This window comes from Chanodichthys erythropterus, chromosome 8 (assembly GCF_024489055.1).
Source record: "Chanodichthys erythropterus isolate Z2021 chromosome 8, ASM2448905v1, whole genome shotgun sequence".
In the NCBI taxonomy this organism is placed as follows: domain Eukaryota; kingdom Metazoa; phylum Chordata; class Actinopteri; order Cypriniformes; family Xenocyprididae; genus Chanodichthys; species Chanodichthys erythropterus.
In genome coordinates this window covers 6,376,100-6,401,494 of record NC_090228.1, presented here as the reverse complement: position 1 = coordinate 6,401,494, position 25,395 = coordinate 6,376,100, and the positions used below count along the sequence as shown (strand labels likewise).

Genomic DNA, 25,395 nt, shown 5'->3' with positions numbered 1-25,395 from the left:
CTGATTAACGTAAAACGCACGCAACACCAAAGTGAGACAGTTAATCTGCTGCAAAGACTTGGTGGATTTGGTCAGAGAAGCTGCACTCAGACCTCTGGCTGCTTCTGATACGCTCTCATTATCACAAGTACAATGTCAAATAAACCTTTATCCAAGATGATCTCTGTGAAGAGCCATTAGTTTGAGTTCCATCAGACAAGATATTGAACAGCTATTGAGTGAAAATAAGAAATGATTACAATCGGATAACCTAATGACCTTTGAAACTTAAGGAGCTACAGTAATATTTGGTGACTTTACACACAATATGCATGGATTTGATTGCAGTAAAAGCAAAATTCAAACCAAATGTGTTAAATGTTGCTAAAGCTCTTTCATTTGCAATAGTTTTCAGTTTGGTAATATTTTTAGAGGGTGTATGAACTTGGTTCTCCTCAAGTTCACATGGGTGTCATTCATCACATTAACCATCAACATGTTTTTACTTTATGTCTCAATATTGAACATATCTACTGCTTTTTTTATTTAAAACCTCAACGAACTTCATTTTGTGATATGTTTTCCTTGAAAATGTGTGCTTAAGATGTATTACTTTTAAAACAATCAACAGTAAACTCTTAAAAAGGTTCCAATAAATATGAAGAACCATTTTTGGTACCCCAAAGGACCTTTCAGTGAACTTTTTAAAGAACGTTTTAATAATCTAATAAATAAACCTTCTTCTTACGACTTCATAAATGGAATGAAAAGGTACCAAGGATGTTAAAGGTTCTTCATGGAACCATTGATGCTAATAAAGAACCTTTATTTTTAAGAGAGATATTTTGTTATCGAATGTAATGACATTCACATAATTTTAAGTGTGACTTAATTCTTCATATATACTCTTTGGGGTCAGTGTACATAATCATTGTGAGCTGCATTAAACTAGACAGGTCTTTAATGTCAGTAGGTGCTGTGTAACAATGTTCCACACAAACAATGTGCTTCAAAAATAGATGACAAGGACACATGCACTCTTGATTTACACAGAGAATGAGCAACAGGCCTTGATGAGACCAGCCAAGTTCATTGTTTGGAAAAGTGTGGAGCACCTGTTCCAAACCGCATAGTTTATAGCTGGCAAAAATAGCCACCCTCACTCATTCATCTCATTTATAGTGTGGTGATTTATTTCCTGGTGGACACACAGGGCAGCACAGCAGCTTTTTCATTGCTTGTTAAACATGGTAGTGAATATGAATCCTATGGTCCAACAGTGTTCAACATCTCTGGGATCAGGGTCACTTGTAGAAGAATTTTAAAGATGGTTTTTAGACCGTGACAAGACTGTTCTGCTGTTAGTAAAAGAAGTAGAAATTAATTGAATTAATTTGACATGCATAACTTAAACTTGTTTACTTTATCAGGAATCAACTAGTCATGGCTGACACAGAGGAAATGGTGGAGGAGGAAGTGCAGTACGTATCACGTCATTAGCTTTTCTAATTTTGTCAGATAAATACCTTAACCAAATTTAGTGTTTTGTTCTTCCCTCATATTTAAAATATTTAAAGAGTATAAAATATTTGGTGATTAGTTACTTTGCATTAAAATGCCTTAAATTTTAATAGTATGAACATATACACTGCCTGGCCAAAAAAAAAAAAAAAATCGCTGTTGGGATTTAAATGGGCAAATGCTTAAAGGGATAGTTCACCCAAAAAATAAAAATGTACTCACCCTCAAGCCATCCTAGATGAACACAATCAATGGGTTTTTGTGAGAAAAATATCTTAAACTAAAATAACTAGCTTTCACCCGACGGCCTACGCAAATTGACTTTGCTTTGATCTTTTGATCCCGATGCATGACGTATTGACGAACACGGAAGCGAGCAAAACAAAACACCGGTCACGAATTAGAAGTCTAAAACAAGAATTTTTAAAGAGAAATGTCTGAGGATTTCGATATAAGAGGAGTTTGAGTTTGTTGCCCAGCCCTATTTTTTTAACTGCGAGAGGCTTCAGAAGTTACTCTTTTGGCTCAAGTCAATTTGCGTAGGTTGTCTGTCAGAAGCTAGTTATTTTAGTTTATAAATTTTTAAGTATGGAAATTTTTCTTACAAAAAACCCATCGCTTTGCTTCAGAAGGCCTTTATTAACCCCCTGGAGCTGTATGGATTACTTTTGGATGGATGTGCTTTTTTGAACTTCAAAATCAGGAGCGCCATTTTCTCTCATTATAAAGATTGAAAGAGCAAGGATATTTTTTAATATAACTCCAATTGTGTTTGTCTGAAAGAAGATAGTCATATACACCTGGCTTGAGGGTGAGTAAATCATGGGATAATTTTCATTTTTGGATGAACTATCCATTTAAGAGTCTATGGATCATTATTGCAGTGATTCTATTGCAGTGTTTCTAATGTTTGGCAACATTTCCTCTAACCCTAACTGTTTATCCTTTTTCATTTCTTTTTCTCTGTTCACCCCGTGCGTCTGTAATAGGGAAGGTAAGCCAGTTTGAGATGAGTACCTATTCATGCACTATCACTAAATATGTCTTCATGGAAATGGAGGCTGGTCCAGAGGAAGTTTTGCATGCTGTCGGCTTGTGTGCATGTGCTATTTTAGACAAATTAGATGCCCAAGAATTGTTTTGTCCTTGGCTAAATGTCCAGTAGAAACTCAAAGGTTCAACTAATATATGTTCAGGGTGACATTGTTACATCAAGTCAAGTGTGTCCTGCCCATGTCCATTTCCTGTCACCACATTTGTTTCTTGTGTGCTGTCCATAACGGTCCGTGAATGTAAAATGTAACGCTTGTTGTCTGCAAGTATCATGGAACCCCAGGCTCATTGGAAAAACGTACCTCTGGCGACAAATTCTTCTTGTATATTTCCTGACACTAAGCATAGAACTAAACGTAGGTAGTAGAAGCATGTTTTTCTGATGCGCCTGGATTGCATTATGGTGTAGTTAAAATGATCATGTAAAACATGTAAAATTCATCTAACACATCATTTGGTCCATGTGGTCACATGCAAATGGCATTAGATAGCCTATTGGTGAAATATGAACTATTTCTCAAAATGTCATTTACAAGCTGTTGGGTGGATCTCAATGTTCTGACAAAGGTTAAAGATGATCAGTTAACGTGATTCAGCATCTTGATTATGCAAAGACTGATCAAATGCTTCTGAATGTATTTGCTACTAATGGTTATTATGTTCACACTGTAGTGGAGGAAACCGAAGAAGAAGGTAAAACCGTGTTCACTGTGTGTTGTGTTGCTTTTCCTGCATGAATATAAAATTAACTCCAAAATATTTTAGATTTAGATAATATTAATACAGCAAATGTGGCCTAAAACCATTAGAAAGGTCTGTTTCATGCTGTAGACTAGCATCTTTCACATAAATGCATGCAGATATTTCAGTTTATTCTCACAGTTAATTCATTCATTTACTCATGCAATTATTATTCCTTCCTTCCTTCTTGCATTCATTTGTTCACTCCTCCTGAAGTGGAAGGTAATTTTTAAAAACATATACTTGGCAATACTTGCATTCATTAATTTATGCACCCATTGTTATATTGTTCATTCACTTCAGTAGTAAATTCACCATTTAATATCATTAAAAACAAAAGCTAGCATATCTTCATACACATCAATTTGCATGATATTGAAAACGCATTGCATTACACTCCATAACAATGGTTTCTCTTCAATAGTGGCGCCTCCAACAGAGGAAGGTAATGCATCAATCTGACCTTTATTTTGTGGTGATTTTCTGTACATTTGCCATCACCAGTGCAAGGTCTTTAATATTTCATTTTATATTTTCATATTAGAACCAGCCCCTGAGGTGGAAGGTAATCATTCCCTCATTTGATTAATGCAATTCCTTAAATGTTTTATGATTTTTAAATAATATCATATAGTCAGCTCTCTTTAAACCACTATCAACACATATATCTATGTGCACAATACAAAATTCCTTCATTTTAGCACTTACCATTTGAACCAAGACCTGCATTCAGGCAACTCGATTCATTTGCTAAGAAAATATCTTGCCATAAACTGAAAATTGATTTCTCCAAATTCCATGTCTTTTATCCAAAAAAATAATTTGTTTGTCAGTCAGAATATCTGTTCCTGAATGGCAGATCTTAGTATTTTTTGGCATGTTTATAAGTTCTCTAAACAACAGTCTTTATAAACTAACTGATTTCCTGTTCTTATATTAGAGCCTCCGGATGTAGAAGGTAATTATTTCAGTTGTTAAGAATATTGTGGTTATTTATACCTTTATAGTGTTTGTAAATCTTCATTCTTTAACCACTTATCTCGTATCTGAACAGAGGAGCCAGAACCTGAACCAGAAGGTAAAGCTCTTCAGCTTTACATTCTTTTATAAAATATAGATTATGAAGCAAACATTTAGCAAGGCATTCAGTTTCTCTTTTTTTCTGGCACAGAACATAGGCAAAGTTTTGCATGTTCTCAAGGATTGACAGGTTGTTTAGTGTGTAACATGATCTGTTCAACCTTAATAATGTGAGCAGTACTGGGTGGCCAGTGCCATTACTTCATTAAATGTAAATCTTACTGATTAACTATATGAGAAAAGCACAAAACATGTCTTCATGATGGACAGCTCATTATCTTGTTAACTGATTCAAAATGTGATGATTCGAGAGTGATCTGAATCAAATGTTTACTGTGATTACAACGGCATGAAGTCTCATTGTGAAGGCCGGAGGACAAAAACTGTTTATTTATCAGCTAATTTAAATCGCATGTGTGATGATTGAGACTGTCAGAACATTGGGTCGTCACATTCAGCCGGGCATTTGTTTCAAAATCAAATAATTTCTTTTGTTCTGGGATTTTTGTTCTTTTTTCCTAACAACTTAAATACGTGTCTATGCAAGTAGTCTTAACTTTTGTCTGTTCATGTGTCTTCATCTAACAGAAGCCCCTGTAGAGGAGGAGGCCGCAGGTAACTGCTCCTAAAATCACACACATTCGCTCCAAAGTCGACATGTGAAGTACTTTGTGTGGCATATCATTAGTCAGTGATGATGTTTTTTATATGTTTTATCCCCAGATGAGACAAAACCAAAGCCGAAGTATGTCCTATATATTGATATCTTTCTTACTAAAGTCAAGTGTTTATCTGCATACATTCATACGTGAAGAATGCACACCGTCAGTCCTCATGGGTAACACTTATTTTACAGATTCATGCCCAACATCACTGCTCCCAAGATTCCTGAAGGAGAGAAGGTGGACTTTGATGTGAGTATCCCCATTCCATTGCCCGCGTCTCACGTTTTTCAAAGCAATTATTATATCAGATATTTAAACTGTTATTTTCCCTTTTGAATCTAGTGTAAAAATGTCTTAAGTTCTGGCAGTCAGATCAAATAGTTAATATTAAAAATCTTAATGTATATTCATTTCATTCATCTTACTTGAAATGAAGGATTCATTTGAGCCCATTGTAGGATACAGTAGCCTACTGTCAGAACTTAAAATTAAACTGAGAGATGATTGAAGAAATTACAAAAAATGGCAAATGAAAGTTTGAAAATAATTTTTCATTTGGATGGTGCGAACTGAACAAATTCAAAGCCTCACTCTGACCCAATGTTTCGACCATTTCTGTGTTCATCAGGTAGTAAAAAAAAATGTCTTGTGCTCTGTTTAAAGGCACAATATGTAATTTTCACCACTAGAGGTTGCTTATTCAAAACAAAGGCGTAGCTTGATTATGTCTTGATTTTGCAAAATCATGGGAGATGTTGCCTTCACTACAGCTGGTGGAAAAGAATCCGACGGGACTCATATTCATGGATGAGCGAATGTATTAAAGATTTTTATCATATTAGATACATTTGTGTGTTGAAAGTTGTTCTAATGCTACTCTGAGCGTTCACTCGGTGGCTGCTATTAGACACTTGTTGCACACTGCAGTAAGCTAGATTGATATTAGGTATGGTAAAACATGGTACTCGCGGTAAATCAAGAAAACGAGATTTGAAGGTGCCCTAGAATGAAAAATTTAATTTATCTTGGCATAGTTAAATAACAAGAGTTCAGTACATGGAAATGACATACAGTGAGTTTCAGACTCCATTGTTTCCTCCTTCTTATAAAAATCTCATTTGTTTAAAAGACCTCCGAAGAACAGGCGAATCTCAACATAACACCGACTGTTACATAACAGTCGGGATCATTAATATGTACGCCCCCAATATTTGCAAATGCCAGCTCATGTTCAAGGCATTTGACAAGGGCAGCCAGTATTAACATCTGGATCTGTGCACAGCTGAATCATCAGACTAGGTAAGCAAGCAAGAACAATAGCAAAAAATGGCAGATGGAGCAATAATAACTGACATGATCCATGATATCATGATATTTTTAGTGATATTTATAAACTGTCTTTTTAAATGTTTCGTTAGCATGTTGCTAATGTACTGTTAAATGTGGTTAAAGTTACCATCGTTTCTTACTGTATTCACGGAGACAAGAGCCGTCGTTATTTTCATTATTAATTACTTGCAGTCTGTATAATTCATAAACACAACTTCATTCTTTATAAATCTCTCCAACAGTGTAGCATTAGCTGTTAGCCACGAAGCATTGCCTCAAACTCAATCAGAATCAAATGTAAACATCCAAATAAATGCAATACTCACATAATCCGACGCATGCATACAAAATGCATGATGAACACTTTGTAAAGATCCATTTTGAGGGTTATATTAGCTGTGTGAACTTTGTTTATGCAATGATAGAGTCGAGAGCTCGGGAGGGGGCGGAGACCACGAGCAATTAAAGGGGCCGCTGCCTAAATCGGCGCATTTCTAATTATGCCCCAAAATAGGCAGTTAAAAAAATTTATTTAAAAAAATCTATGGGGTATTTTGAGCTGAAACTTCACAGACACATTCAGGAGACACCTTAGACTTATATTACATCCTGTAAAAAAACGTTCGATGACACCTTTAAACAATAAGACTTACATGACTAGTTTTCTGTCAAAGAATGTATACAAAGAGTTGTTCACCTGTCTAATAATATACATCATATATTAGAGCGTTTTTTATGTTTCCATGCTTTCTACAAAATAAAACAGACGGAAACCGAGGGTAACGCGGGGATGATGTCATTGATAGGCAACGCACGGACACGGTCTGTGTCCTGGTTAAAATGGATTATTTCTCTGGATTTAAACATTTTTGGAAACATTTGGGATAATGTACTAAGTATGCAAGTCAACAAAATATATAACATTGTTCTAGTGGTTTTTGGATATTTTATTCCAAAAATCTATGAATACTGTATGATTATGCCCAACTAGCAGGGAACATCCTCAGAACTTTAGCTAACATTCTGGCAAGGTTTTCTCAAAGTTATGAACAAGCATTCTTTTAGTAATGGTGATAGAATGTTCATTCAAAATTATCCGGTCTTTAATAATGTTCTCAAAAACGTTATTTATACATTGTTCATGGAACATTTGTCTAATATTTTTTAAATGTTACTACTTGTTTCAAAGAACATTCAAAAGTAACGTTCCCATGATTTTTGCTAAATTATAAAATGAAAAGTTCCCTTAACGTTCACATAACCAAGAAAATAAATGTTTAAAACATTTTCATAACTTCATAGGAACGTTCTTAAAACATATTTTTGTTAGCTGGGTGAACGGTCATCCACAATTTGCAAAACTGTGCACAACAATATTGATTTTATGTCAATACCTGTGTGTGTGTAATAGGACATTCACAGGAAGCGTCAGGAGAAGGATTTATCTGAGCTTCAGTCTCTGATTGAAGCTCATTTTATCCAGAGGAAGAAAGATGAAGAGGAGCTGATCGCTCTGGTCAACAGAATCGTAAGTTAATCCGAAAACACTTTCTAATCCAGAAGGGTTTCAGATTACACAGCTTCAAATGTTAAATAACATTAAGTCTTGTGTTGCGTCTGTCTGCAGGAGAAGCGTCGCGCGGAGAGAGCCGAGCAGCAGAGAGTCCGCACAGAGAAGGAGAAGGAGAGACAAGCCCGTCTGGCCGTGAGTGACACTCCCTTCAGCCAATTACCTCTATAACACTGAGTGCTAGAATAGAAATGGAGGAAATAAGTGAAATTCTCTCCATCGGATCTCTCAACAGGAAGAAAAGGAGAGAAGAGAGCAAGAGGAACAGAGGAAGAAACAAGATGAAGACGCCAAGAAGAAGAAAGCTCTTACCAACATGACACACACATATGGAGGAATCCAGCAGAAGGTTTGAATTAAGAGATATAGCAAACTACAAGTTTTGATGTTGGATTTTGATCCAAAAACTGCATGGAAAAGGATAACCTAGATGTGAAAATAAGACCCTGCAGGAAGAATCTGCTTCTCTCTCTCTCTCTGAATCAAACAACATCATTTATGTCTCGCAGGGCGAGGGCCGCAAAGGGGCGAAGAAACAGACGGAGAGAGAGAAGAAGAAGAAGATCCTGGCGGATAGGAGGAAGCCACTCAACATCGATCATCTGTCTGAAGATAAACTGAAGTAAGTCACCGCTGAACGTGATCCCATCACCATTCGCGTCAGCCGGTGTTGCGTAAACGGCCACTGACGAAGCTTCTGATTGGTTCTCGCAGAGAGAAGGCCAATGAGCTCTGGCAGTGGATGATGCAACTGGAGGCCGAGAAGTTCGACCTCGGCGAGAAACTGAAGAGACAGAAATATGACGTAAGTGTGTTATCAACTTCACACAACATACAAAGCATAGCATATATGTTATTTATAAATTACACTGCTAATATGGGATTTGCATATTGTGTTTTTGTTGCAAACATCATTCCTTTTGCCCTAATGTCTTAATTTCAAGACAAAATGTTTCTTTATTTATGTCGGTATCAGCTGTTTTTGTTGAGATCTTTTAAGCACAATTCTACAGAAAGTGGATTATAACATATTATTAAAAATTTGTTAGTTTGACTCGACGTAAATCACTTAAAGTCAACCTGAAAACAACCTTTTTTTAACTTAATTACTTTCTTAATTCATACTATTAGTGCTATTGTTAATCCCTCCAAAAATGACATCAAGCCCTGTCATACACTGTAAATTTTTTATTTTTGAAGATTACTTAATTTGTTTTTCAAGAAAATACTATTCAACATTTCATGTTAAATTAAATGTGTTATTAGTCATTTCTTTGTAATTAATTTACTAGCAATTTCTGAGTTAAAATTGTTTCTACATTTTTTTTCAGTATATAAACCAAGTCCCAGCTTAATTTTTTTTTCTTGTTAAATATCTGTCATATATTCACATTACGGAAGTTAAATAGTTGTGAATATTTCATGTTGGCTTTAAGGCCTGGTACATCTGGTATTAAGATGCGTTTTGGTCGATCGGATCACAAGTAGGCGACACTAAATATCTAAAGGTTCTGAGCTTGTCCACTTTTGACCACTTCCAGAGGTAGATGAAAATGCATTCGACACTCCCTTTCATAGTGTAAACACTCATGTGGTCAAATGCATTCGAACAGCCACAAAAGACCCGCCTAATCTCCATCTACTGGAGACTAAACATTATGGGGAACACCAGACGGGATTTAAAAATTTGGTTTGAAGAAAAAAAAATGTACCAAGCACAATGTTCTCTCACCATTCCTGATTCCTAAAACACTCACAGATTTTGGCGTTGTCTTGCGGCTGTCAGAGCAGAAACGAAAGCTGATGCTCTCCGTGTTTTTCCGTCATCTCTGATCGCGTTCATATGTAAATTGCACAAGCTTATTTGTCCATTAGATCGAAAGATCTGAAAAAGCACATATAATTACCCACCCACAGACCCTCCCTTCGAAGAAATCAGGAGAGAATTGGTTGAAAGTGGACAAAAGAGACGGACAAAAACACCAGTCTCCCTCGTCTACTTGTGATCCGTTCAACCAAAATGCATCTTAATATCAGGGCCACGGTAAATTAGCTTCCATTTTGGCGCCGTGATGAACAGGCGTCCATGGCCTACCTGTCTAAAACTGTGACTTGCTTCCAGATGAATGTACTCCAGACCCGAATCAATGAACAACAGAAGTTGTAAGTAACTGGCTTTGAGGGCGGCCACCTCACTGTTGTGTAGCCTGCTGTCAGTAACTGTTGTCAGTCAGATTTGTGTCGGGTCTGGGCTCTTGGTCCGTCGGTGAAGGCAGGTGACGTGATTGTGGCTGCAATCAGGCAGCGGACGTCTGCGAATGCACAGGTTTTCCCCCATCAGCTGGTCCTGTTTATATTGTCTTTTGTGCTTAGCAAGGCTTCCGTATGTGTTCCTTACAGATCACTCAGCTACTGGCTAGAGTCAAAGATCACCAGAGGTAAGTACCCTGAGCCACACTGGTCACTTTCCCCTGGTTTCAATGAGGTCTGGCTCAGATGAAGGAAGCAGAGGAAGTGTTGCTGCTAAAGGGATAGTTCACCCCAAAATTAAAATTCTCTCACCATTTACTCACCCTCATGCCATGACTTTCTTTCTACAGATAAACAATTGAAATTTTTCAGGAAAATACGCCTCCTCTGTGAGTCCATATAATGCAATTGAATGGATGTCGCTTGTTTGATGCTTGAAAAACCACACACAGTGATAGTGATAGTTATCCATATGATAATGGGACAGGGGTGTCAGTTGGGTATGGCAGGGTGTGGCGGCTGCCAAACCGGGTCTGCCTGGTCAGGTCAATGCAAAGCAGGATTAAAGGGATAGTTCACCCAAAAATGAAAATTTGATGTTTATCTGCTTACCCCCATTGCATCCAAGATGTAGGTGACATTTTTTCTTCAGTCGATCACAAATTATGATTTTTAACTGCAACCGCTGCCGTCTGTCATTCAAATAATGGCGGTTGATGGGAACTTCATCTATAAGAGTGAATAAATGTCTGATCGCGCTCTGTCTACGGCAGTGATGTCTGACACTCATTGAAGTATATGCGCGAGACATCACTGCCGTAGACAGAGCGCGATCAGACATCACTAAAGGAGTCATGAATGGAGTTGGACATAGTGGTGTATTAGAGGTAAAAAATGATATAAATACTGTTCGGTTTCTCTCACAAACCGATCGTTTCGTGTCTTAGGACATTAATCTGTCGTCACGAGCCGCAGGGTTTCACTTGGATTTGTCTAAGCAAGGTTTATTCACTCTTATAGATGAAGTTCCCATCAACCGCCATTATTTGAATGACAGACGGCAGCGGTTGCAGTTAAAAATCATAATTTGTGATCGACTGAAGAAAAAATGTCACCTACATCTTGGATGCACTGGGGGTAAGCAGATAAACATCAAATTTTCATTTTTGGGTGAACTATCCCTTTAACAGAGTTATATTACCACATGTAACTTACAATTTGTAGTTATTTAATAAACGAGAAAGACAAGTAAATTAAAGCCATCTGTTATGTTCGTGTCACATAAGTTTAACGACGCCTATTTCAAATGTGCCTATTTACAACAATCTTTTGCAGCTTTGAGTTTTGAGGCCAATTACAGCCATTTCTGCTGAAAATAATGACCAATCAAAGGGGTTTAAGTTACCGGTAGTAAGAATCCACTTAGTTTCTCTCAAATGCTGTATGAGTTTGTTTAGAGCAAGTTTTATATGTGCACAAATCTTCTAATTATAAAAAACAGAGCGGAGACACGATTTAAATAAAAGATTTATTGTGATGTTTAGTCAGATTTATTGATTTAAACGGGAGTTTTCGCACTGTGACTGACAGCTTCAGTGATTATAAAGGAAGTTCTCTTTACTTGCTGTCTGTGCAATGTCATTCGCAATTTGAAGTTTTCGTTTTTCATAAGAATTTGTGACATTTCCTACAAATGTCTCTAAAATCTCTAAAAAACTAAATTCGAAAGCAAAAAAGGACTGGAAATGGCTAATGAGCTTCACTGCCATCATCTACTGGTTATAGTGGTAATTTCATATCTTGTTTTGTTCGTTTTTGTTTTGTTTTGTTTTGTTTATCCAAATGCAAGTTCAACTACATTGTGAGAATTTTAGTTTTACAAATGGTGACAAACTTTTAAAGATGACCAAAAAAAAAAAAAACGGTTCATGATCAAAACAAAACTATAGGCCTAACTATGTGATTCATCATTGGACGCACCACACACACACACTAATCACATTGTGGGAGAATGACACCACTGCTGTGGGATCGTATGGATCACCGCCTCAATCGCTGTGTGTGGTTTTTCAAGTGTCAATCTATTGGCACCATTCACTTGCATTATATGAACTCAGAGAGATTACGGTCCTAAAAATCTTTGTTTGGTATACATTAGAGATGGCATGTGGGTGAGTAAATGATGAGAGAACTTTCATTTTTGGGTAAATTATCCCTTCAGTTTTGAGTTTGGTCTCCTCAACAGTTCCCGCTCCTTTCAGATCCCAGGCCTGATGAAACCGTACGATCTTGACAGGTGCGAGCTCGGAGCATGTGGTTCAGCTCAATCCCAGTGTCAAACGGGGAAATGTTTAGGATCTTTACACTCAATCCTAATATGACCAGTTTAAGTGGCTCCTTCCATTCGTACTTTACTCGCCAACACATACAGTACATGTATTTGTCCATAAATACACTCATATATGCAGATAAGTATTGTAAATGTTGACCTTAGGGAAGACATTAAATATATTGATTGGACATAAATGAGACAGACTCCAATGGAACGGTAAGTTCAAAATGAATATTTTGCCTCTGGAGACGGAATCTGTAGGCTGAACGAGAGGGTAAGAAACACATTAGGACAAAGCAAGACTGCAACATGGACTGCATGTGACTGAATGACACTTTTCCCTTGCATGTGTATGAAACGTGTCTCTTCTAATTTTGCGAACTGCTATTGTCTTTTTTTTCTTTCTTTTTTTCGAGGGGCTGTTCATACAGAATGCTTTTTTCCATTCCACTGCGCTACTTTTCCATTGTTTTTCAATGTGGCAGATGGACTTCTTTAACCGTTGCGCTCTCGCCGCGCCTCTTTTGCAGCGTCTCATGAGTTACACGGCATTCTAAAAGCAGCATTCAAATTAAAAAAGTTCCTTTTTTTAAAAAAAGCCTCTAGATCTCATGCATTTAACAGCAAAAACGCATTCTGTGTGAACCGGCCCTGAAGCACACATTTCTATTCTAAATGTCGCCTCAGTTTTTATTGATTGTTTTTGTCAAAATCAAGATCAATCTAGCTGTTGAGGCTGAGCATGAGGTTGTGGGGACAGGAATCATTTTTGGATTAGGGTTGTTGCGTTGTCACAACACAATTTAAGGGTCGATGTGTAATATTTAGTTGGATCTATTAACAAAAATGCAATATAATATACGTAACTATGTTTTCTGTGGTGTATAAAGACCTTACATAATGAACTGTTATGTTTTTATTAACTTAGAATGAGCCATTTCTATCTCATAGAAAAATCTCAAATCTCAACAGAGCACATTTCATCACTATGTTGTTGTTCTACTTCTTCGTTGGTGTTTTTAGAGGCAGCTTGCGTCATCACTATGTTGAATATGCATGAAGAAGAAGTAGTAGTAGTAGTAGTCATATGGTTAAGACGTAAAGAAGTAAGATGACGACATTTTTGTGCTGTGTTGGCCACTGTAGCTTCTCTATGTGCTTCGAAAGGGAGGGGTGAGCGATGGACTGAACCGTTGGTTGCAATTCACAACCTCACCGCTAGATGCCGCTAAAATTTGCACATTGCAGCTTTAAAGTCACCTTCAAAATCAAAATAGACAATTCTTGTCTGTGCACATTTGTGTCACAACCTGTCACTCACATGAGATCGACCAATTGCAAACCGCAACCATCCAATCAATTCTCGGCCTACATTTTTTATTTTTGTTCGTCAAGCCGTTTCACTGATATATACCTCACACTAGAAAAGAAAAGACTATCGCAATTTAAGCTTTAGCTCATGAATATTAATTATGCTCTGCCATATAGAAATAGGTTTCCACAATACAACAAATTCCCACATTATTTTTTTTTTTACTCTGAAATGTGTCATATTATGGAAGTAAAGTAGTTTGTGAATATTCCATGTTGAGTTTTTGGATTGGGGTTGTTAAGCCTTAGCTCATGAATATTAATTAGGGTATGCTCAGATAAATAGTCTATGTTCTGAGACCAGGTCTGTAATAGAGAAATTTGCTTATTTCCAAGTCAAATCTGAAATGCATTAGCATTATGATTAGAAAATGCACAAAATAATTTTCATAGCTCGCTAAGTAGTTATGTTCTCATAGCGGAGTGATTTAGTAGATCGGTGGACTGATGAAATGATCAGCAATTATTTGATATGCAGCCAGATAAACTGGTTGGATAATTATGTTTCTCTTTGCAGTGCCAAAGGTCGTGGCAAGGGCAAGGTTGGCGGCAGGCTGAGGTAAACGTACAGCGAATCGAAACACCCCAGAGATCCAGAAGACTTTGCAACCTTCTTCACATATGCAGTTGTAGTCATTATAAAGCCATTGTTCTGTTTGACTGCTCATGTAGAGACAGTAAAGTGACATGTTTTACTGATGTCATGTTGTATTTCTGCTTGTTTTTTTGTTTTTGTTTTTGTCTTGAAAACACAAGTATTTTGCAGTTATCACTAAATTTAATGTAAATTTATCCCTGCAACATTAAAAGAGTCAAATTGTCTACAAAGCATCCAGGTAACTGTTTCTCAAGTTGTACATTTTCCATTTGTAAAGGTAATGTTTATTTGACATTAAGGAAAACCTGATTTTTGAATTACTAAAACCCACAAAAGAAATTGATGGAGGTGCAAAGCAAATATGATTTTAATAATAAACCAATTTAAACTAAATAGTGACCTTAAAATGAAACGAATATAAGTAATAAGAATATGCAAAGAGGAATATTTTTGTGAGGTGACCTGATGATTGAAAACACATGAATAAATTATAGTGGTATGTTAAAGGGCAATGCCAACCCAGCACCTGTAGTGTATCAGAGAACATATTTATTAAATATTAGAAGATAAAATCAGTTTTTTTTAGTTTCAAGAGTTTAATAAAGGGTTTGACTGTTATTCTATATTATTCTATATTAAAATCAAGATTTTTGCAAACGTTAAGAAATAAATGCATTCACACACATTTAAAATATTTTTGTATGTAGGTACAATTAAATAAATACTATATTGTATTATAATATTATATTTAAAATATGATGTAAATATATAAAATACTATTAAAACTATTAAAAATAAGTAAATATTTAGAATTTGAATATTAATGTTTAATTTTCCTTACATAATGCTGAGAATCTTCATTCCATAAAGATTTTATTGATACACTTATAAGTTTATGAGGCAAGAGATAATAGAAAATCATAAGATCACTCACCTGCTGATGATTCATATTCCAGGTGCGTCACAACAGAGAGCAGCATCATGGTGAGGAAGGTCTGCAGAAACAGAAATAACAAGATACTGAAAAGTTTGTTATGGATGATAAAACACTGGGATTTAAAAACAGCAGTACTGGTATCTTGTCAGTTTGTCTGAAAAACAAAGATCTAAAAAAAAATATAAAACAATAGCATCAGATGCTACATAGTACATAATGAAAGCCAAGTGCAAAGCAGAATCTTAAGCATCCAGTCACTGTCTGAAAATTGCAACCAGATTGCATTTGATTGCTTGTCTGTTGTAACTACAGCAAATACTATTGCGTATTATTGTACTTATAATAGAAAATAAAAATTAGTAAAATTTAAATTAGTGTTGTACAGAAATGTAGTCTCTCCACAGAATTATATTATTTCACAGATCAGAAATATTGATGACTCTGCTTGCGCGACAAGAATTTTGTCCAATCAAATGCTTCCTAGAGAAAGTCCCGCCCCCAAGACCACCAGCAGCCGACCAGCAGCACAAACACACTGTGTAGTTTCTCAATTGGAGATGTCAGAACATAAACACCTTTATTTAAGTTCTTAATCGCTCTAAGAAGTGTCCGGAGGAGCGGCAGGTGTTGAGCGCAGGTGAGAGAAGAGCAGAAGAAAACACAACAAACCCACGTGCGGCATCATTCTCTGCTCGCGCGACTCTCAGATCCGCCCTCACTGTCATTCTGCCGTAGAGGAGAGCGAGTGGAGACAGTAAATGACAGACGTTTCTGGCTTTAAAACACTAATACATCAATACAAACTTATATAATTACTCTAATACAAAAATAAGGACTTTTACGGAAGCGCTTCACGCGGAAAGTTACTTATATGTGAGTCGCGTAGTCGAATTATCGCAGTTTTTGTCGGTTTACTTTGCTGGCGGTCTGTAATATGTGTTGCTGAGTCTGTCACTGAGTTGTCATCTGCAGGATCTGTACTTTCCTGACATTAAAATGTCATATTATGCATCATGTTGTCAAGGATCTGAAGGTGTCAGGCTGAAAGTGATGCTCGATTGTGCCGCCTAGTGGAGCGGTTGGAAAACTGCGGGATTTTTTAATTTAACAAGTCGAGAAGGTATGGAAGCTCGTTTACACCAGGTTTACACTCAATAGTATGTTCCTGCACAACCGGAGGCTGCAGTTTCAGGACCGCAGATCTAGGACCGCAGTTCTAGGACCCTAGTTTTTCGTGACAGCGCCACCTACCGTACTGGATGATATAGCGATGGCTGCAGTTTCAGAGAGGTTAATTACTAAGTGTGCTTTGAGTCACAATTTTAAATTTAAACATGAATTTACACAAAATATAAATGAAAATTGTATATCAATTTTAAAACAATTGTAAAAAATGGAGAACTTTAAGTCTTAGTCTCTTGAATTATACAGTATATTGATTAACCTCCTTAAAGTGAATTAGCTCATTATCAAGTAAGTTAAAGTTGGAATCAGCGTATGCAGTCACTAAATTACAGCCGATATTTTAAAGGTTGTTGAGAGGCAAGACAAGACACAAGAATGATTCAAGAATGTTTGTTTGTTTATTTATATGTATGTCATTTTTGCGACAACAGCACCAAAGCGAACCCCTTTTCCATCAGTTGCTGCATGGATAGAATGGCTGTAGGCTTCAACTCTAGAGAAAGATAGAGCGAGAGACAGAGAGAGACAGAGACAGATAAATAAGAAACATTTGTTTAACATATTCAACTGGAATATATATTATATATATATTATACTTAAATATGGTAAAACAACGAATATTAAGCCACTGTTCACACTAATACATTAAGCTGCAGGTAAATCTTACAAACCTTACATCAACCATGCTCTTGTCATCTGATAAGTTTAATTAATGTTCTGGCTAGATTCACTTATAATACTTTGTCATTAAAACTCAACAAGGATTTATGAAATCATGGCCATGAATTAACATCGTAGTAATTAATAAAACTAGCTCACAAATTCTTAATTTGGTGGGAATTAATTATTAATTAATAGTTAGCAGTTCTCAATATGTAAACTTCGCACCGTTTAAACGTTATCAAATAAAACTTAATTAAATATCGGTACTCACCGTTTGATTGCTGTCCACATTGTTCATCTTTAATTAGTGTTGATCCAGTACGGTAGGTGGCGCTGTCACGAAAAACTAGGGTCCTAGAACCGCGGTCCTAGAAATGCGGTCCTGAAACTGCAGCCTCCGGTTGTGCAGGAATACCCTTCTCTTTACACTAGTGTAAATGGGGCCTAACTTGGCGTTTCCAATAACAGTTTTAATTACATCTTACGCCACTAGGTGGCGACAAGTGACTTTTAAAAAATGTATTCGTCATTGAATCATTCATTCAAAACATTCATTTTTATGAACAAAAAAACTTGCCTACTTATACTACGTCCTAAAAGAATGTAACGTTACTGTTTTTGTAAAGAAAAAGTACAGTAGACTATAAAAGTAGACTATCCGAGTATCTTTGGAATACTCATTTCAACATACTACAATTTGGGACATACTAATTCTTATTTCGAATACTATTTAGGACAGAGATTATGCAAATTGGGACGTAGCAACTGATTCATCCAGTAATGAAACAAGTATTTATTAATGAGTCATTGAATTATTTTTTTATAATTCATTCAAATTAATTAAACATTTCTCCAGCAATTAATATTTTGTTACAACCTCTAGTAAATTACATGTTATTTTGTTTAGTTTTATATTCAGAATCGTGGGGGGAAAAAAATCTTGATTCTCATTTTATCCAGAATAGTGCTGAAACGATTAGTCGATATTATCAACATTAAATAAAAAATTGTCGACAAACATATGACCTATATGAAGGGCCTGCAATAACGCGGTTTGGCCAGTGGGGCGCTGTAGCGCAATACTGTAATGCAGCTCTCCCGGATCCAGTCCAATAGAAGAAGACACGGCGCTTCGGAGTGAATAGTACAAAACAAACGATGTCGAACCTGTAAAATGTGGGAGTTTAACATAACAAATATAACGTTTAGCATAACTACAAAAACTGTTGTCATGCAGGGCCACCAACTCTCATTCAAACTCACTGTTCTCACGCCACACGTCCATTTTCTCTCGCAGTGAAAGATATATAGAGGACAGACAAGACAGATTAGGTTACTTTTGATATAAAACAAAGTCTCAGCTTTTAAATTCTGTCGTTTTACTACAAGATTCAAACAATACATGTGGTTTTGGCTCTCTTTAATGTGACAGATCGCTGTAGCGCCTCAAGTCAAGCGGCACGTGAACCTGTTATCTCTTCCTTTTTTTTTTCTATTACAGCACGAAATAAACATGAATGAACATCAAAAAGTATGTTGAAAGATAAAGTAAAACTTGCTGTAATGAATCCATCGCTTAATCAGAGTTTCAAACGCAGAAAGACGTCAATTAAACAGCTTGCAAATGTTATTTACCTCAGGAAAGCCTTTCAATGACTATAAACTCTAAAAAAGAAGAGAGAATCTAGAGAGGAGCATTAAAAAATGCACTATTACATATTCATATTTTACTCTTATTAAAAAGTTATTATTACAATTCTCAGATTATATAAAAACACATTGTAACACTTGGACTGTTGATGACTTCTGTGGAGGAAAGGAAACATGAAGGTTTATTCAGTTGGCTCAAAATTCATTAAAAACACTTTCAAAAGCTGAAGTGAGTTCCTTGATTTATTTATTAAAGTATAGCTCAATATTTTAACTAATTGCTAAAGGGGAATAATCAAACAAAGCATACTGCTTAACCAGTGTAATAATCAACGATTAGTTGATTAATCATCCTAATAACTGTTAGATTATTCGGTTATCAAAATAATCGTTTGTTGCAGCCCTAATACAGAATCGTGCAGCTCTAGTACATGATATATGACGTCCGAAGCTTCAGTTCAGTTCATTTATTTATAAAGCACTACTAAAACAACAGAGCATTGACCAAAGTGCTGCACAATAAAGAAATTCTTCATAAAGAAAAGAAAATCTATATAAATAACATCATTAACTTATGAAATAAAGTTATAGGCATAGTTAAAAACGACAGATCACAGATTAATTAACTGATTAACTGTTACGTAACAGTCGGGATCATTAATATGTACGCCCCCAATATTTGCATACGGCGGCTCATGTTCAAGCCATTAGACAAGGGCAGCCAGTATTAACGTCTGGATCTGTGCACAGCTGAATCATCAGACTAGGTATGCAAGCAAGAACAACAGCGAAAAATGGCAGATGGAGCAATAATAACTGACATGATCCATGATATCATGATATTTTTAGTGATATTTGTGAATTGTCTTTCTAAATGTTTCGTTAGCATGTTTTGCTAATGTACTGTTAAATGTGGTTAAAGTTACCATAGTTTCTTACTGTATTCACGGAGACAAGAGAGTCGTTGCTATTTTCATTTTTAAACACGTGCAGTCTGTATAATGCATAAACTTCATTCTTTATAAATCTCTCCAACAGTGTGTAATGTTAGCTTTAGCCACGTAGCACAATCAAACTCATTCAGAATCAAAAGTAAACATCCAAATAAAAACAATACTTACGCGATTAGACATGCTGCATGATGAACACTTTGTAAAGATCCATTTTGAGGGTTATATTAGCTGTGTGAACTTTGTTTATGCTGTTCAAGTCAAGTGCGAGCTCCGTGGGCGGGGAGCACGAGAATTAAAGGGGCCGCAACCTATATATCGGTGCATAGTTAATGATGCCCCAAAATAGGCAGTTAAAAAAATGAATTAAAAAAAAATCTATGGGGTATTTTGAGCTGATACTTCACAGACACATGCAGGGGACACCTTAGACTTATATTACATCTTTTAAAAAGACGTTCTAGGGCACCTTTAAAGTAATGAACCTTTTGCGATACAGTTGAGTATGCTTTGGCAGGTTTTTAATTTTGTGCCCCAGATTGGGAACACATATACCCGTTTCTTCATATTCTCCATCCGCCACTGTAGACAGCTAGCTATTGAAAATTAATAATAAGTAACACATTTGATTGATGCAGAATCTTGCAAGAATATCTGTTTTAGACCAATTACGTCCAGTGATGGGAAAATCCTACACTCAAGATTTATTGAATTATTTCACGCCGTCTTGTTATTTGGTGTGAAATATTGTTGGGTGGCATGAGAGTGTGAGACCAAGTATGTGAGAGTACAGTGTCTATTATCACCGATAATGAACTTCTCAGTTTTCTGTTCTGCAGACTCTCTTCATTGTGACGCTGCTCTCTAGTGACACCTGGAACAAGAACCATCAGCAGGTGAGTGATCCTATGATCTTTTCTTGTCTACATTAAATGTGTAAACTTTACAAGTTACTGTTCCAGGTAACCCTGTGCAGAAAGACTGATCTGTAGTTGTATTCCTGTCCAATTTGTTTTTGCCCAGTATCCTGCAGTACATTAACAAGAGACAGAAACACAGGGCAAAACCCTTAACTTCAGTAGCATGGATTCATTGACACTGAACGATAATATATTAAGTAATAACTTTAGAAATATTTTTTCTATAAACATTCTTGAGGAGAGCTGCATCACTTCAGGATGTGTAATGTGTTTATTCAATGTCAGTAGTCTTTGTAGTGCACATGATCATTAGATCAAGTTCATCCTGATTATCCAGCTCTATAGCATATTTGTCAACTTCCATGTATTAATATGAGTTTCCTAGTTAAAAATTGGACATGAGTATTTACCACTGGGAAGCTCAGGGATAATTTTGATACCCAAGTTGCTGAGTTGGACAAGCCATAAACGTTAAACATGATGGAGGGCAGAACGATTGCTGCTGTGACTGGTAGTCTTTATTATTTTTTTCCATAACAGCCACATCACCTTGTCTTGTTGTTAAAGTAGTGCATATTTACATATATGAATAGTCATTTGAAGCATATTGTATGTTTTATACACAGCAAAAACAGCCTATATTTGACTGAAATTCCTAGATAGTGCGGTGAATGTTTATATGGTTGCCAAAAAATAGGCAAGAATATTTGTCCTTCATGACTCTTGTTCTTTCTGACAGCAAAGCACTTGAATGCGACAAGCTTGTAATCACGACATGAGAAATGGGAAGTATGGGGAATTTTGGGAAATAATGGGAAATATCCAATAGCATGTGAAGGCAGCATAACTATTATTATTTAAACTACCTTTTATATTCTGACATTCTGTGTCTGTATCCTACAGAATAAGAGATGTGTTTGGAGCGTTACACCCAGGGACGTGTGGACAGACATTCGCTGAAATGATGGACATCTGCTCATGGATGGGTAAGACCTCTTCTTTGATGCAGCGCTCTTAACCTGTGAGCCACAGATCTCATGTCTGAACATGTGCAGGAACTTATATTTCACTGTTTCCTGACCTGTGATTTACAATAAACTAGTTCAAGCTTTCAGGTGTCTGTCATGATTGAGGTGGGATTTGAACCCAAGCCACTATCACAGTCGCATCACCAGAGAACATGTGTTTAGCCACTCGTGCCACTGTGACTTTCTCATTGAGTGCTGGCATTCAGGCCATTTTGTTGGAAATAATGCCAACAATTTAATGATAGTAATAGTGGGATTTGAACCCATGCCTCTACCTCAGTCTCATCATCAGAAAACGTGTGTTTATTCACTTATGCCACTGTGACTTTCACACTGAGTGCTGGCGTTTGGGCCCTTTGTGAAATATAATGGCAACAATGTACCGTAGGCTATAGTGGGATTTGAACTCAGGTCGTCCACGTAACTACAAGCACAATGTTTTATCGACCACTGAGCCACTAAGTCTGGTAGGTTAGTAGGTGGTTTGTAAGGGTCATTTATATTTTTAATTAAGCTACAACATTAATTATATTATCAACTTTGTGGGATTTGAACACAGGAGACCTTGGCTTTAAATCACAAGCCTTTACTGTCTGAAGACACATGAATCACTTTATTTTGTCTGTTTGTATTTGAGTGAAACTTGGGCCACTTTGTATGGATAGAATGCCAACAATTTACACATAAGCAACAGAAAGATTAACAAATACAAAATTTACACAATCAGAAGATCTTTATTCATTCTTTACATGTCAAACTCAAACTGAAAACACACACATGACTTGTAAACAGCATTTATTTATTCAAGTAAATTGATTTGATATGAATTAGAAACACAGAGATCATCACACCTAAAGCTGAAGACCTTGATTAACTGCTTCAGGTGTTTGTAATGAGGTTGGAGCTAAACTCAGGAAAGTGGATCACCAGGAGCAGGATTAGACAGACAGTCCTGCTTTATTTCTTTTCTTCATATATGAATGCAGATACACTTATCGTCCACAAGGGGGAGACACTCTGACCTCAGAGGACTCTTAAATTCACCTCCTCCTCATCAGAGACACAGAAGATCTCAATGAGTCTGTTGCTGGAAAACAGGAGAACATTTCACATGCTGCTGTATTTTCAGCTAATCTTGTGTTTCTAAGGATATTTGTCATTTAAATAAATAAATAAATAAACCGGACTATTTAGCATAGTCTGATGGCTATATGTTTATTTCAGTAAATTAGATTTAATAAGTTCATCCTATAGTTTTCTGTTCTTTCTTTCATACTGCTGTGGTTCATGCAGATACACTTATTATCCACAAGACGGCGCTGAAATTCTGATCTGAAACTGAAATGCACGTGCCTGTTATATTAATGAGTAAAACACTGCTTTTAAACATTAAATGTTTAGTCGTTATATCATTAACTGTGAACAAACGTGATAAATATGACTTAAGACAGATAAAAACAAATATATTTGACAGAAAAACAAACTAAATGAATCTCAGCTCTTTCGTCACGTGTGTTGTGTTTACGCTCGAGGCCCGTGACTTTCAGCAGATCATTTTATCTGTCTTACCCCATCAGATGAGAGCTGATCTGACTCACATCCTGACAAAACATTGATTAGTTTTCAAATATGTGAAAATTAAACTTCAGCTCTCTCACCCAGACCATAAATTCACTCGCCCAGAACACTAGCTTGACGCTACAGCACTGAAAGCAGTGACAGAAACTCGAGCGCAGTTTACCATCATCTCCACTAGGCGGCGCGAGCGTGTTTCACGGTCAGCGCGACACCTTTGGGTCCTTGACAACAATGACGCTTGATGACAGTCGCTACGACACGTGCAGATGACAGCTATTATCACACAACTGCACATATTCCAGCAAATAAACCGACTCACAGTGCGATAAAATGCGGGAATCGAGTGTCATTAACTCCTCGGTAAGTCACTTTACACATAAACTGAATTTCTCTAGTAATGATCCTTGTTTAGTTGGATTGTGTTTGTACTGAAACATGGTTCTGTTGATGTCACAGCAGGGCTTGTCAGGTTCATTTTCTCAGTGTCTTTAAACTCAATCTTGTTGTTTAAATGCTGCTTGTTATTATATGAAGGCAGTCGCGTCTTCTGTGAAAGTTTCTCAGTTTGTTTACATGCTCTTCTCTCACTGAACTCACACTCACACCTTCACAAGAACAGATGAATTGTAGCTGTTGCGTTTCCTTTATAATCTTTGAATGAATCACCGTCTGATATTCATATTATCAGGCAGAATAATAAGAAATGGTGTTTTTGTCATCGCTGTTGTTGTAGTCTTACTGAAGGCAATAATCTACTGGACTGATGTTTGTTATTAGAGTCAGTTGGAGTGTGAAGCTCTGATGTTCTGCTGCTTCATGCTTTAGTTGAGCTGCAGTGTTCAATATTTATACTTGTTTAACTGGCAGCACTAACATATGTCATCTTATATTTATGAGCTATTATTTGAGCTATCTTTTTAATCTGATGTTTTAGATATAGATATGGAGTAATGTGTGTGTTTATTATGTGTTTCTCTACAGAATAAGGGATTTTTGGACACCCAGTCATCAGAAGCAGAGCTGTAGGAAGTGTGGACAGAGATTGACTGTAATGATGGACTTCTGCTGATGGACAGGTAAGGCTTGTAATGTGTGTTTTTGGCTTGTAAATGCGTAGGTTACTATCATTTTCTTTTTGAGGGGTGGTCCCTTTGAAAAGCAAATGATGGTAACCTAAGTAGGTGGGGAAGGGACGGCGGTCCAAAATTTTTATACAGCTAATTTTTTTTTTTCCAGACAGAAAAGTATAACCCCTGCTGCACATGGTACCGGGGCTCAGGGGGGGACCCGACTCATCCCCACCCCTTCATGCTCACACCATTCACTCATATCGCTGAGATCCAGCAACCTCTGAACCCGTGATGCAGCGCTCTTAACCTGTGAGCCACAGATCTCATGTCTGAACATGTGCAGGAACTTATATTTCACTATTTCCTGACCTGTGATTTACAATAAACTAGTTCAAGCTTTCAGTCATGGGATTTGAACCCATGTCTCTATCACAGTCTCACCACCAGAGAACGTGTGTTTAGCCACTTGTGCCACTGTGACTTTCACACTGAGGTTGGGCATTTGGACCACTTTGTTGGAAATAATGCCAACAATTTAATGTTAGCAATAGTGGGATTTGAACCCATGTCTCTATCACAGTCTCATCATCAGAAAACGTGTGTTTATTCACTTATGCCACTGTGACTTTCACACTGAGTGCTGGCGTTTGGGCCCTTTGTGAAATATAATGGCAACAATGTACCGTAGGCTATAGTGGGATTTGAACTCAGGTCTCCATAACTAAAGCACAATGTTTTATGACCTGAGCCACTAAGTCTGGTAGGTTAGTAGGTGGTTTGTAAGGGTCATTTATATTTTTAATTAAGCTACAACATTAATTATATTATCAACTTTGTGGGATTTGAACACAGGAGACCTTGTTTAAATCACAAGCCTCTGTCTGAAGACACTGAAGTTTATTTTGTCTGTTTGTATTTGGAAACT

The 25,395-nt window shown here is 36.7% G+C and overlaps 1 protein-coding gene and 1 long non-coding RNA gene across 6 annotated transcripts; both read left to right on the top strand.

Annotated features, from left to right (window-relative positions):
- Positions 1–1,422: 1,422 nt before the first annotated feature.
- tnnt2e (troponin T2e, cardiac) lies at positions 1,423–14,814 on the top strand. Of its 4 annotated transcripts, XM_067391634.1 has the most exons (18): positions 1,423–1,460; positions 2,490–2,494; positions 3,226–3,246; positions 3,511–3,516; positions 3,719–3,739; positions 3,839–3,859; positions 4,235–4,252; positions 4,349–4,372; positions 4,963–4,989; positions 5,098–5,119; positions 5,231–5,288; positions 7,780–7,896; positions 7,996–8,073; positions 8,174–8,287; positions 8,448–8,560; positions 8,653–8,743; positions 10,339–10,376; positions 14,409–14,594. In XM_067391634.1, the coding sequence occupies exons 1-18, from the start codon at positions 1,423–1,425 to the stop codon at positions 14,452–14,454; spliced, it is 858 nt and encodes a 285-aa protein (XP_067247735.1). In that variant the 3' UTR covers positions 14,455–14,594. The 4 variants fall into 4 exon arrangements, with proteins under 4 accessions (XP_067247735.1, XP_067247736.1, XP_067247734.1 ...); XM_067391635.1 differs by lacking the exon at positions 10,339–10,376 and having other exon boundaries at positions 14,409–14,814; XM_067391632.1 differs by lacking the exons at positions 1,423–1,460; positions 2,490–2,494; positions 3,226–3,246 and having other exon boundaries at positions 3,346–3,516.
- A 1,103-nt stretch (positions 14,815–15,917) lies between these two features.
- On the top strand, positions 15,918–25,392 carry LOC137024285 (uncharacterized). 2 transcript variants are annotated; one of them, XR_010895668.1, is made up of 5 exons: positions 15,918–16,063; positions 20,714–20,770; positions 21,698–21,780; positions 24,382–24,476; positions 24,637–25,392. It is a non-coding gene; the product is annotated as an uncharacterized lncRNA (long non-coding RNA). The 2 variants fall into 2 exon arrangements; XR_010895667.1 differs by lacking the exons at positions 15,918–16,063; positions 20,714–20,770; positions 21,698–21,780 and adding an exon at positions 23,648–23,760.
- The last annotated feature ends 3 nt before the right edge of the window (positions 25,393–25,395 follow it).